Raw genomic sequence first — 15384 nt, 5'->3', positions numbered from 1 at the left:
TACTTTGAGGCAGCATAATGATTATTTCTAAAATATCTAACTACATGGACCACGTGTTGTTTTACATTATCAATCTCAAGGTCATGAGCCAGTAGATTTAGTAGGTGTGCTGCACATCCGTATGTGAGGACTGTATGCTCAGGTTCACTCGATTCTTCCAAGACTTGTCTCATCTTGGTGACTTTTGCTGCATTGTCTGTCACAACACTTCCAATCTTACAAAACCAAAATCATGTTCAGCCTTCTTGATCGAACTTTGTACAAGTTGTAGAAGATATTCAGCAGTGTGAGGTTTCCCTTATGTGTCTGTTGTGTCAACTAAATAAATCTGACCAGTGGATGTTGTTAGAGTGACACATATTATGAGCTCATTATGGATGTTAGACCACCCATCAATTGTAAGATAAACAGTTTCATTATTCAGGTCATCTGCACACTTTTTATATTCCTTTTCATACACAAGATCCAAGTACTTATCAGCAATATCTTTTCTGGATGGAGAAATATAACCTGGCCTCAGGTTCTGAACCATCTTGAGAAACTGAGGATGCTGAACAAGACGAAATGGTGAATTTGTAGGAGACATAATTCTTGCAACTTCTTTGTCGAGATTTTCCTTTTGAGAGACTGAGTTTTTTATGATAAATCTGTCCAGAGATGTTGATGACTTTCTTTTAGATGAAAATTATTTAGCAGAAGTGGCGCCTGTGGAAGAGTCTGATAGTGACTTTTTTAATGGTGGAGTCAGGTATGCAGATAATTCAAGTGGAGCCGATGATGAAGGGATTGAAGCTGTTGATACAGGTCCTGAAATGGAAACAGAAAATTTTAGCATATTGCATAATTTATAAATGAATAAATAAATGTATGAATACAGTGTGATTTAGGCTACTTTTGAGTAAAGTAGTTATTTTTTTTAGATAATGATCATATTCACACAAGCCACTAAATTATTTGGAAATAATTAACAGGATATGAAATAGGTGGGGTTGGTATTCAGCCCACACAGGATTGAGTCCACTTATAAATTCACTAAAAATAATGGGTTAGTTGGGTTAGGTTAAACTAAATCCCTTTGGGCTGAATCCTATGTGGGCTGAATTCCGATGGAATCTATGAAATATATTACACAATGTTGAATGAAATGAATAACAATCAGCTAGGCCCCAAAGTTGAGTGGATACAGTATATTATAGTGATATAGTCATTACCTACCCAAATTTAGAAGTAACGAAGTTGAAGTATCATCTCTATAGGCCTTCACATTTTTATTGCACATGCTCTCCATTGTTCACAAAATTTATATAGTTGCGTATGAAAAGGGAGAAATGCACACAATATAAGTAAAATTTCTTCTGTATGCTGTGGTTGACCTTGGCATTTATCTCTGTGAGATTTCAATCTTGACACAATGCCCTGTAGTTCCTGGCTGCAGTCGTTGCATTTAGCTCGGTACCCTTTGCCAGAAGTTGTTGGTAGTTTTTCAAAATAATTCCAGACAGGATCATTTTTTCTGCCTGAAGAAACCACTCTGCCAGGTCCAGAAGACATCCTTCCTGGTTGATTCCAAAGCAGCAACTGACTCAGTGAGAACCTGCTTACCTAGAACAAGTTTCAACAAGAATCTTGTTGAAACTTGTTGTAGGCTGCACAGTGATATATATACTACATGTAGGCTTATACCGTTCCTTGTATACTTGTGGCAAGTCTATATAACACTGCTCCTTATATTGATATGCTAAAAATGTCCTTTAGCAATCAGATCGTTTATCAGATAGCAATCCCACAATATCTAAAATATATAAAAAATCTATTTAAATCAAATAAATCTTATTAAAAAAAAATATATTTTTTATACTTTTTAAAAAGAAAAAAAAAAAAAAAAAAGAAAAGAATCGCCAACCCTGGTGTCCACTAACCTCATACAATAATACCTGTTAAGTCCGGCTAAAATTGGCATTTCAAAGCATAACAGTGACTTAAAAATAGTTTCTTATTTCACTATAAAAGTTTATATTAACTTATACTGCATTGAATAAGTCAATAGTTGATATATTTGTCCTATATATAATGTTAGGTTTCTAGTTTTGATATATTTGTCCAATATAAAATGTTAGGTTGCAAAGAAAGCAATGGCCTCAGCTAGCGGAGCCAGGAATCTGGGGGCGCACGTCCTGTGTAATAGTAGTCCTTGATGTATATATATGTATATATATATGTATATATACTGTATATATATATATACATATATATATATATGTATATATATATATATTAGTGCAGCAGATTAGCTAACATATTGTGCACCTTTTGATAAAAGTACCAATTTTGGCACAAAGGTAGACCGATATATTATAAACAAATTTGGATGTGGAGCCATCAGCCAACTGCCCCCTGGCGACCGTGGCGGCCATTTTCCAAAATGGCCGCCAGCGGACACCCGAACGAAAGAAGTTAGATTAAGTTTGCTGCTGAAGGTTTTAGTGAATGTTTATTGAATGGTTTTTAATCAAAACATGCCAGATAGTTATTAAGTCATATTTTAGGAGATGCTCCTATATTAATTTACATATTTATGCTAATTACAGATGAAATGGCGACAGGCAAACCCATAATCAAACATCAAATACTAACATTACTAACACTACTGCATATAATTATCATGTTAATTAACGCATCAGTAATGCCGAAAAGTTCACTGTTATACAGTTCCAGTATACTGCCAAAGTTACGTAAGTTATGCAAAGTTCAGAACCTTCGTCTTCATGCGACTTCAGTTCTGAGAGCACTCCCCGTCGCAAGCACACAGTGGTGTGCATTGCAGACTGGCCTTCTTGCACTTGCACTTTTTCACGCAGCCCTCCTTGCATTTGCAAGAGACGAGCTCCCTACAGATCTTGGATGCTTCGGGTAGCGTTGTCCACAAAGGTTCATACACGCCGCTGGTCTTGTTCCAACCCCAGTCGTTTGGTGATGGCAGTGTTGGTGAAGGAACCAGGGCCTGACCCCAGACATGTCCGCCCTGGTACACTGCTCGTCGGACGTGCTGCTCCAGGGCTGCCCTTGTCGGTGGAATCAGCTGGACGTTGCTTTTCTTTGCAAACAGTTTGCGACGTGCCTTGTCGATATCGGTTGTGGTGCTTGTTCTGTCGTAAAGCAGTATGATGAACCTCTCAATGGTGTGCATGGCGTCTTCATTAATATGATCCGGTGCAGTTGAGAGAAGAGTGAGTGTCTGGGTCAGCTCAGGTAGAGCTGTCCAAACTGCCCATGCTGTCCTCTTTCCATGTCCGGCGAAGCTGGAGACCGTGTCGCAGCCCGTCAAAGCATGAAACATCGGTAGTGCCTGAGCTTTTTCAGGACCCAGAGCCCGAGCAATCTCATGGGCTGCCAAGAATCGGAAAGTCTTCCCCGTGCCGAAGGACACCCACACTTCTGTTTCTTCATTCTGGGTGCGTGCCAGAGCCACTGCCAGGACAACCACATCAGTGTCAACTGTGCGGATAAGGATCTTCTTGTGGCCATTGTGAGCAGCGTGGGCGGCATGCAACATCATGCGGCTGTCGGCCTCCTCGTGGTTGCAAGGAGCCAGGGCTGAAGTATCCAGATGCGGTGGCTTTCTCAAGACATCATCTCCTTTAGTGATGACGAGCTCCTTGTCTGCAAGCTGGAGTGAGTCGTAGAGGACGCCAGAGAGGAAGTTGAACAACTCGGTCTTGTTCTCGTCGACTCTGAGGAAGCTGGCCCAGTCCCCGGGTATAGTTGCACTACCCACCACTCGTGTTCTAACCCCTTTTCCCCGCTTGGCTCTTGCCGTACCCTTCAACGAGTCTGTAATGTAGCGGTCCCACACCAGGTCCAGTCGCGTGGATTGATGAAGTTTTGAGAGTATGTAAGGCACAAAGACTTGCTTGGCATACTCGTTGAAGGTTTTTGCTGTAGCAGGCTTCAGTAACTGGATGATGACTACTCCATCTAGGACAATGCAGCTGGTTGGAGGAACCTCAGAACGGGGCTGACTGAAGTCTTCTAGACAAGTAAGAAGATCACTCTTTACACCAAGCCGGATGCCACCGCCGTCCGATAGTGCAGGCGGGCAGGCTTGGTTTTCATGTTGGAAGAATTCATCTAGATTCCCATCCCGGTTCTGGCACCCGATATACAGACGAGAGAAGAGGTCCACGTCGTTCTTGAGGGATTTCATTTGCTGCTTGCCCTTTGCCTGAGGTTTTGTAGCAGGCTGACCGAATATTTTGAGCTTGTTTCTGTGGATGGCATCTTCTATGGGTTTCGTTCTCTGACGAATTTGTCAAACTGCTCCTGTCCCAATTTATGTGCACGACGGAGGGCGTCTACAGCTCCAGGTGGCGCGATCTCCTTGGTGTCGAGTACCAGCAGATCTTGACTATCCTCCTCAAATGGATTCCCAAAGTCTTCCATCACTTTGATCATTGACTGTACGTCTTTTAGGAAAGCAGTCTGCACACTCGATGACTGGTCATGATGCTTTGTGTCTTGTGACCGGTCTTGCTTTGAGTCCTGGAACTCTTCGATGAGCCTGGCAACCTCTGGTCCTGCCACCATCCACCGTCGTAGTGCGCTGGGATTGTCAGTCAGGGCTACTGCGCCTCCGTCTCCTTTGATGGCTGCATTGTTCTGCTCGTGGGCCTGATCGACAGGGATGGCGGAGAACGGCCTGTTCGTCTTCTGGACGGTGAAATTCCCAGCTCGGAATTCCTCGGCTATTTCAGGGTGTGTCGTCGGCAGTTCCACCATGTCTCGCAGATGCACAGGAATCCAGCGCGCGTAGTTGGTGTGATCCAGGGCATGGAACCACACAGCTAGTTCTCTGAGGGCATCGACGTACATCGCAAACGACGCTTGGCGCAGAGAGCGCACGTACACCAGGACCGTCAGTTCCAGTTGCAGTACAGTTGCCCAGTAGTGGAACTGGGGGCAAGTCTCCGCCTTTTGCTGGCACCAGTCAGCAAACTCCAGCTGCTCGGTCCCGGCGTCATCCAGCTGGTCAATGTAGTGGTTGTAGGCGTGCTGCTGCAGTGTGAAGAGGGCTGCTGCTGTCACTTGATGCGCTCGCCTGGTTCGACTGACATGTGATGCCCGCAGGAAGGAATCCGCTGTCCCGGCACTGGTGATCTTTGCCTGAACCAGTGCTTGCACCCATCCGCTCCCTTGCAACCAGTCACCAACGGTCTTCAGCGCTGCCATCTCGATATGAAGACCTCCAAAGAGGATGACGAACTTCTCTTCACCATATTCCTGTGGCCACTTCCACTGGATTTGCTTTGCCAAAGCAAAAAGCGGTTGGTCGAATGTGACCACTGGAATCTGGCTAGGGTTAAGATGTTCCACTGCGTTCCTTACGACATCCATGGAGTGCTTGATCATTGCCACGGTATGGGCACTTTCCAGGAAGAGTGGGAGTAGTGCGGTGGGGCAGATGGTCCGACTGGCGGGCATGGACTGCTGACTTGCGTGGTATGCAGCCCATGAAATGTTCTCTAACGGAGAACTTTCTTGTAGGGCAACTTGGATGTGTTGTAGCCAGAGATGCTCTCTTTCAACATATTGCTTGAGGCCGCTGTTGCCGCTCAGGGATGTCACGTTGGTATCCGGTATCTGTGTGTTCTTGATGCTGCCGGTGACGGATGGGACATCTGTATAGTAGTGTGGCAAACGGTCAACTGCTTTGAAGCCTCTTTCGTTCGACCCTCCGAGGATAGTGATGCCGCGGTCAACGCCGGCCCCATGGAACGCAGGGTGTTGCACGAGGGAAATAGCAGTCCCATGGAATGACTGTTTTGAGGTGGTGGAACTTGGATTATGGTCGATGTTTTAATTGATGTTTGTCAGCATTGTTCATCAAATTCGAATCGGTACCTACACGATCATGAGATTCTAGTCGCCATTTCATCTGTAATTACAGATGATCTGTAATTATAATTAGCATAAATATGTAAATTCATGTAGGAGCATCTCCTAAAATATGACTTAATAACTATCTGGCATGTTTTGATTAAAAACCATTCACTAAAACCTTCAGCAGCAAACTTTATCTAACTTCTTTCGTTTTTCGGGTGTCCGCTGGCGGCCATTTTGGAAAATGGCCGCCACGGTTGCCAGGGGGCAGTTGGCCGATGGCTCCACATCCAAATTTGTTTATAATATATCGGTCTACCTTTGTGCCAAATTTGGTGCTTTTATCAAAAAGTGCAAAACATGTTGAAATTTCCTAACTAAACCGCCGCACTATATATATATATATATTCATGCATATATATAATGTGTATATGTATACATATATATACATACATATATATATATATATATATGTATATATATACATACATATATATATATAGCTAAACCGCCGCACTATATATATATATATGCATATATATATATATATATATATGCATATATACATACATATATATATATATGTATATATATATATATAGTGTTTATATATATATATGTATATATATGTATATATATATATGTATATATATACCGTATGTATATGTATATACATATGTATATACATATATATATATATATACATATATATATATATGTATGTATATATATGCATATACATATACTGTATATATATATATATATATATATATATAAACATATATATGTATTTGTGTGTATATGAATGTATATATATGTACATATATATATATATATATATATATATATATATATGCATATGTATATATATATATAAATACATACATATGTATATGTAAATATATATATGCATATATATGTACATATATATATATATATCACATATATATATATGTATATATATATATGTATGTATGTATGTATATGTATATATATATATATGTATATATATGTATATATATATATTTATATTATGGGAGAAAGCATACGCTGGACTCGACGTTCGTCAATTTATTCCGACGTTTCGAACCCTGTCCGGGGTTCGTCTTCAGGGTAATACAGTGGTAGCAATGGAAATGTACATAAATAAGAGGAATTTGGTACACTGGGACAGGTCTCCACAGTAACCGTTACAATCCGACGCAGTTAAACCAAATCAAAAACACAAATGAGAAACAAATATAAATAAAACTATAAAATAACAGGTGCAATACTTCCTTGAAAACATTCACCGAGTTTACCATAGAAAAATATGTATATATATATATAAAGAAAATATAGTGAAAGTTGTAAGGATTCACCCCGCTACCGATGGGTCGCACCACTGTGCACTCCCGTGGAACAAATGTCCCGCGTAGCATGTATATCACGAATAAAAGAAATTGGAACAAGAACACACAATCCATCAATATCATAAACATACAAAAAGGGGAAAGTACACATTGAAATAAATAAGAAAAGCAGTATGAAAAAATGCCCCCCAAGATTGGGCATAAAAGCTGTACGACGTGGCATGCCACAACGGTACATGCCACGTCGTACAGCTTTTATGCCCAATCTTGGGGGGCATTTTTTCATACTGCTTTTCTTATTTATTTCAATGTGTACTTTCCCTTTTTGTATGTTTATGATATTGATGGATTGTGTGTTCTTGTTCCAATTTCTTTTATTCGTGATATACATGCTACGCGGGACATTTGTTCCACGGGAGTGCACAGTGGTGCGACCCATCGGTAGCGGGGTGAATCCTTACAACTTTCACTATATTTTCTTTATATATATATATACATATTTTTCTATGGTAAACTCGGTGAATGTTTTCAAGGAAGTATTGCACCTGTTATTTTATAGTTTTATTTATATTTGTTTCTCATTTGTGTTTTTGATTTGGTTTAACTGCGTCGGATTGTAACGGTTACTGTGGAGACCTGTCCCAGTGTACCAAATTCCTCTTATTTATGTACATTTCCATTGCTACCACTGTATTACCCTGAAGACGAACCCCGGACAGGGTTCGAAACGTCGGAATAAATTGACGAACGTCGAGTCCAGCGTATGCTTTCTCCCATAATAATGGTTCCTGGACTCCAGCTATTTACGAATACATATATACATATATACATACATATATCCATATTATATATATATATATATACATAGATATACATATACATATATATACATAAATATATATATATATATACATAAATATATATATATACATGTGTGTGTATAATAAATATACATATATAAATATATACATATATATATACATATATATATATATATATATATTCATATATATGGATATATATACATATATGTGCATACATATGTATACATACGTACATATATATACATACATATATATATAAATATATATACATATATATATATATATACTGTACATATATATATATATATATATATATATATATATATATATATATATACATACATATATACATACATATATATATATATATATATTTACATATAGTATACGTACATACATACATATATATGCGTAAATAACCACTAGGAAAAAGTAAGCTAACGAAGCAGAGCGCTTTCGTGTAATTACATCTTCAGTGCATTTGTGAACACACGCTCCTAGTGTTTTTATTGCATACATATATATATATGTATATATATATATATGTATATATATGTATATATATATATACACAGTATGTGTGGGTGTGTATGTGTGTTTACATATGTCTATATATATATATATATATATATATATATATATATATATATAAATCCCCTTCGCAATGTTGACGCAATTTACACATTTTCACTCTGGCTAACGCTATAAGATTCTATTGCACAGCTAAAAGACTATGTAAGGAGCTTCAGCTTACAGATTGGAAGGCGACATTAAACGAAAGACCTGTAGATCAGATGTGGAAAATATTTCAAAATGCGTTAGAGATGATTCGTACTTACATTCCGTTTAAGGACAGACGCCCTCGAAATCAGGCTTTCCTAAAATGGCTTGACAAAGAAATTGAAAAAAATATTGTTAAAAAGAGACAGGTTTATAAGAAATACAAGCGCTCAGGTGCAGCTAATGACTATGAAATTTATGTAATAATACAGAGAGATTTAAAGAAGAGAATAAAAGTACGAAAACGACAATCCGAAATGAATATGGGTAATAAATTCAAAGAGAATCCCAAAGAATTCTATAGTTACATTAGAGATAAAAGGCTGTTAGAAATCACATTGGCCCACTATTATGTGCTGACGATCAACTTGAATATTCAAAAGAAGGAATGTGTGATATTTTAAACAACTATTTTAACTCAGTATTCGTAAACGCAACACATCAAAGTGAACTCCAAACTGAAACCTGTGAAAAGTCTATGGTGAACTTAGTACGGTAAATATAACACAAGAAAAAGTTAAAAACCCAAAGTTGATAAAACAGCAGGGCCTGACGGTTGGCATCCAAGAATGTTAAAGGAAATGAAAAATTTTTTTTTTCCATTAAAAATTATTTTCAAGAAATCCATCATATCCGGAGATGTCTCAAGAAAATGAAAGCTAGCTAACTTTACTCCCATATTCAAAAAAGTTGACAAAAAGAAACCAAATAACTACAGGCCTATAAGTTTGACCTCAATCATAGGAAAAATGATGGAAACTATCATCAGAGATGCTATCGCACATCATTTAGAAAGTATTTAGAAAGTAACTGTTTGATAAATAATAGCTAACATGGATACAGACGGAAACTCTCTTGTATGACTAACTTACTCGATTTCTATAACACAATCATCTCGAATTATGGCAAAAGAAACAGTACATCTTTAATATATCTAGGCTTTGCAAAAGCTTTTGATACCGTCCCACACGAAAGACTACTTACTAAATTAGTTTCACACGGAATAAGTGGTAGCCTATTAAGTTGGACTAATAATTTGTTGAACGGTCGAAAACAGAACTGTTTTTTAAGTGGCAAAACTTCTAGATGCAAAAATGTTATGAGTGGAGTTTATCAGGGTTCCGTTCTTGGACCACCTCTATCTATAGTATATATTATATGATATAGACCACGGACTGATATTTATTCTCCAAATTTGCTGATGATACAAAACAATGCGGAATGGTAAATGATCACTTAAATCAGTTAGATATTCAAGAAGATTTAGATAAAATATAGCAATAGTCGGAAAATTAGCTAATGAAATTTAACACAAGTAAATGCAAGGTTATGCACATAGGTAAAAATAACAGTAAGTACGATTACAAGTTATTTGGATATTCGTTAACAAAAGTGGACAGTGAAAAGGATCTCGGCGTTGTTATCAGTAACGATATCAAATCATCTAAGCAGTGTATTTCAGCTTCTGATAAAGCAAATAAGATTCTAGGACTGATTGCGCGATCTTTTGACTTCAAAAGTCCATCTCTCATTAACAGGTTATATAAATTGTTAATTTGTCCACATTTGGAATATGCTGTTTCCGTATGGTCACCGAATCTCATTAAAGATATTGACAGATTGGAGAAAGTACAATGGCAAGCCACAAAACTGATTACAAATATAAGAAATAAATTATACGAAAATCGACTAAAATATATGAACCTGTTTTCCCTAAAAAGGAGTAGACTCTGAGGTGACTTAATAAAAGTCTTTAAGATTGTAAAGGGAATTGACATCAAAAGTGACAAAATTTTCACACTGAATGAGAATCCCACAAGAAATAATGGTCTCAAACTGTCTTGGAATATATTCAATTTGGATGTGGGTAGAAATAATTTCGCCAACCGTGAATGGAATAAACTTCCTGCAGAGGCAGTGCAATGTAATTCAGTTCGAATCTTCAAGATTCGTTTAAATAGACACTTAAGCAAGATGCTGTAATTCCTGCCATTTATTTTATATTATTTGTTTATTTGTTTGTTATAATTTATCTGTTTGTTATCATTTATCTGTTTGTTTATTTGTTTGATTATCATTTATCATTATTTGTCAAATTATTATTTACTATTTATCTGTTTATTTATATTTTTAACTTTACCTATTCATTTATTTATTTTATTTATCATTATTCATATTATTATATCTTATTCATTTATTTATTTATTTACTTACTTGTTTATCTATTTATTTATCATTATTATAATTTTTTTCGCATCCGACCTAGTTATGGACCAAAAGGTCTCCTGTCGGCATGTTCCTCCTTTGTAATCCTTTGAGACATTACGCTAAAGGGGTTGGCTCCTTTCCGTACCCGGTGGCACTTTTACCTTTTACTCTAGCTGCCGCCAGGCGATTTTATTCATCTCCTCCGTGGCGCTGGTGGGAAGGGAGGGGTGGGTGGCGCCGTCTTCCTATAACAGCAGAGGAAGGAAGGGAGGAAGGGAGATTGGAGGAGGGGAGGAGGGAGCAGTGAGGAGAGGAGGGAGTAAGGAAAAAAGAAGAGAGCAGAGGGTGGAAGGTAGGGAGAGAAAGAGAGAGAGAGAGAGAGAGAGAGAGAGAGAGAGAGAGAGAGAGAGAGAGAGAGAGAGAGAGAGAGAGAGAGAGAGAGAGAGAGAGAGAGAGAGAGAGAGAGAGAGAGAGAGAGAGAGAGAGAGAGATAGAGAGAGACCCTTTCTATACCTCCTCTATATCAAGAAGGTATAGAAAGGAAAGAAGATTTTTACTATTTCTTTGTGGCAAAGGAATTTCTTTAGAGTACTCTAGAATTGTATCCTAACTTATTTTATAAAAAAGAAAAAAAAATTGTTATGGGACTGAAGGGAACGCTTTGTGGAAGTTCATTCAACCCATTTCCTTCTTCATAAATGGAAAAAGAAATGTTGTCACAAGTTGTCATAAAATTGTCACAAGACGTCAGTAAAAATTATATCACAAGTTGTCACATATTTTTTTTGTCAAAAGTTGTCAATGAAATTTTGTCACAAGATATCACATAATATGCTGTCACAAGTTGCCAAAAAAAGTTGTCACAAAAATTATGTCACATGGTATTACAAAAAAAAATTGTCCCGAAATTTTGGTCATAAGTTAACACACACACACGCGAGCGCGCGTGCGCAAAAAAAAAAAAAAAAAAAAAAAAAAAAAAATTGTCACAAGGGTCTGTGCGGGTACGAAGGATACACAGTGAACAACCAAGGCTACAAATGTGTGTGTGTGTGTGTGTGTGTGCGTGCGTCTGTGTATGTGTGTATGTATGTATATGTACGTCTGTATATATATATGTACGTCTGTATATATATATATATATATATGTGTGTGTGTGTGTGTGTGTGTGTGTGTGTGTGTGCGCGCGCGCGTCTGTGCATGTGTGTGTGTGTGTATGAACGTCTGTGTAGTTGTGTGTGTGCATGTGTTTGTGTGTGTGTGTGTGTGTGTGTGTGTGTGTGTGTATGTGTGTGTGTGTGTGTGTGTGTGTGACGTCCTTTCGAAGACTCTGTACTCGAAGGAAGGCCTCTTCAGGAGACCTGGCAGGAGCTGAGGAGTCTGCAGGGAGAAGAGGCTCTCGAAGTCGGATGGCTATCAGAGCGTTACGGCTTCAGTAGCACCCATAAGGATCAGAGTCACCCATATCATGTATTTCTGTTCGGAAGCATATCCACCCCCACCCTCTAGGACTTTGTCTCCTCCTTTCTCGTGTATCTGTGGCTAGAGGAATAAGAACACAGCCGCTGTGTTTTAATGGGGCGTGTTGAAAAAAGCGAATGAATGAGGACAGAATGGGGAGACTAGGGATCTCTCTGTCTTTCTCTCTCTTTCTCTCTCTCTCCCTCTCTCTCTCTCTCTCTCTCTCTCTCTTTATCTATTTGTCTCTTTCCCGCAGAGAGTCAGGGCACGCTTTGGTTTGGCACCCCCCTCCTCTTATAATGGGGGAAAATCCAATGAAACCAAGTGCATACATATTTAAATTGTTGTCTGATACAGTTCAGATGTCTCTGCACATTTCTTTATTTTTTCTATTCCAGATCACAGCCAATCATTACACACCAATCCTTCCCCGAGAGGGGGAGCGGGAGTGAGTGAGAGATGTGGTATGGGAGAGTGGGAGAGGGAGGGAGAGCAGGGGAGCGGAGGAGGCAAGGTGAGGAGGCCAGGTAGGGAGGGGAGAGGGAGGGAGGGAAAGCTAGGGGAAAGAAAGGAAGGGAAGGAAAAGAAGGGAAGAGAAGGAAATGGAATGGAAAGAAGGGAAGATGGGTGAGTATAGGAAATAGAGAGAGAGAGAGAGAGAGAGAGAGAGAGAGAGAGAGAGAGAGAGAGAGAGAGAGAGAGAGAGAGAGAGAGAGAGAGAGAGAGAAAGGATATGGTGAGAAAGGAGAAGAGTGTATATCTATGTATGTGTGTGTGTGTGTGTGTTTGTATGTGTGTGTGTGTGTGTGTGTGTGTGTGTGTGTGTATGTGTGTGTGTGTGTGTGTACGTGTGTGCGTGAGTGGGTATGTGTGTGTGTGTGTTTGTGTGTATGTGCGTGTGTATGTGTGTGTCTGTATGTGTGTATGTGTATGCGTGTGTGTCTCTGTGTATATATGTGTGTGGGACGTTATCAAGGGGACTGTCGTGTACATCTGCTTTAAGCGAGAACTGTCCGGCCGGCCACCATCTTGCTTGAGAATGGGTCTAACCCGCGTACGTACGTGTGTGTGATTCACCACATTGGTCTTAGATCACGTGCTGGACGAGTGATCGACAATCATTATTATCCCGGATGAGAGCACAGAACTCATGTATGTATGTATGTATGTATGTATGTATGTATGTATGTATGTATGTATGTATGTATGTATGTATGTATGTATGTATATATGTATATATATATATATATATATATATCATAAATATATATCATAAATATGTATGCATATAAATACATATATATATATATATGTATATATATACATACATACATACATACATGCATATATATATATATATATATATATATATATATATATATATATATATATATATATATATGACGTAAGCGGAGTAAGAAACACAGGAATCTTAGTCTTGAGTTTATTCCGGACAAGTTACGCACGTATGCTTTTTTAAAGCATATCTGCGAACCTAGTCCGGAAATAACTCAAGACTAAGACTCCTGTGTTTTCTACTTCGCTTACGTCAACTTGTCAGAATGTCTCAGCATATATGTGTATATATATATATATATATGTATATATATATTCATACATATATATGTATATAAATACATATATATATATATGTATATACCATAAATATGTATGTATATAAATACATATATATATAAATATATATTTATGTATATATTCGAGAAATTCGCTATTGGACAGCGACATCAATCAGATAATCTCTTTGGCAGTAGCGCACGGGACTCGAACCCGATGCGCTTGGAAGTAAACTCCCAAGACGCACACACGCCTTAGACCGCTCGACCACTAAACAGCATAAAACCTTGGGAACTCATTGTCTAACTGACTCTCGAGATTGGGGAGGGCGCTTACTACACCCATTAACCACCCGTTTCACCACCAAGGCCGCTGCATCAAGTGGGAGTTGTAAGGGCCGGTTCGAATCCCTTCACGCATGTCGCCAACGTAACCATTCGAGAAATTCGCTATTGGGTCTAAGGCGTGTGTGCGTCTCGGGAGTTTACTTCCAAGCGCATCGGGTTCGAGTCCCGTGCGCTACTGCCAAAGAGATTATCTGATTATGTATATATATATATTCATACACATATATGTATATAAATACATATATATATATATATATATTTATATTTATATATATATATATATATATATATATATATATATTGTTATGAAGGTAAGACAGATGAGTGGAAAAGGTGGTAGAGAAACGCGGGTTAGAGCGAGAACACTATATTCCTGACTTGTAGTCTAAACGTCAGGAATATAGTGTTCTCGCTCTAACCCGCGTTTCTCTACCATATATATATATATATATATATATATATATATATATATATATATATATATATATATATATATATATATATGTATATATATATATATTCATACATATATATGTATATACATACATATGTATATATAGACATATATATACATATATATTTATATATATACGTGGGTGGGTGTGCGTGTGTATAAATCTACTATAACAAAGTAGTAGCCTCTGTCTGTCTGTTTGTTTGTTGGATAACTATATTTCATTTAAAAAAATATATATTTTGGTTAGGGTTAAGAGTAAAAGTTAGGTGGGGTATGATTAGGTCAGGGATTATTCACGAACTCCTTGGATAACCATCTTTCATTTGTCTGTCTGTTTGTTTGTTCACGAACTCCTCCTAGGGTTTTGGAGATAGACCCCCATAACCATATATATTCTGATACCCTATCACTCCAGGTACTTGGATAGCTATATTTCATTAAAAAATGGTTAGGGTTAAGAGTTAAAGTTAGGTGGGGTATGGTCAGGTTAGGGATTATTCACG

At 38.0% G+C, this 15384-nt stretch overlaps 1 protein-coding gene across 1 annotated transcript; it reads right to left on the bottom strand.

The window, feature by feature from the left end:
- Positions 1-2773: 2773 nt before the first annotated feature.
- On the bottom strand, positions 2774-5292 carry LOC143025730 (uncharacterized). The gene is made up of 2 exons (XM_076185736.1): positions 5198-5292; positions 2774-3667 (listed from the first exon to the last, which is right to left on the bottom strand). Exon 2 carries the CDS (start codon positions 3554-3556, stop codon positions 2774-2776), a length of 783 nt encoding a protein of 260 aa, XP_076041851.1. The 5' UTR covers positions 3557-3667; positions 5198-5292.
- Positions 5293-15384: the final 10092 nt, after the last annotated feature.

The sequence above is a fragment of the Oratosquilla oratoria genome, chromosome 5 (genome assembly GCF_046742065.1).
Source record: "Oratosquilla oratoria isolate Oo_2021 chromosome 5, ASM4674206v1, whole genome shotgun sequence".
NCBI lineage: Eukaryota > Metazoa > Arthropoda > Malacostraca > Stomatopoda > Squillidae > Oratosquilla > Oratosquilla oratoria.
The sequence above is the reverse complement of the archived record's forward strand: the minus strand, read 5'-3'. Positions and strand labels throughout refer to the sequence as shown.

What these genes read in the sequence shown, in the direction of transcription:
- LOC143025730 (XM_076185736.1), bottom strand. Translation starts at nt 3,556, where the DNA reads ATGATGTTGCATGCCGCCCACGCTGCTCACAATGGCCACAAGAAGATC.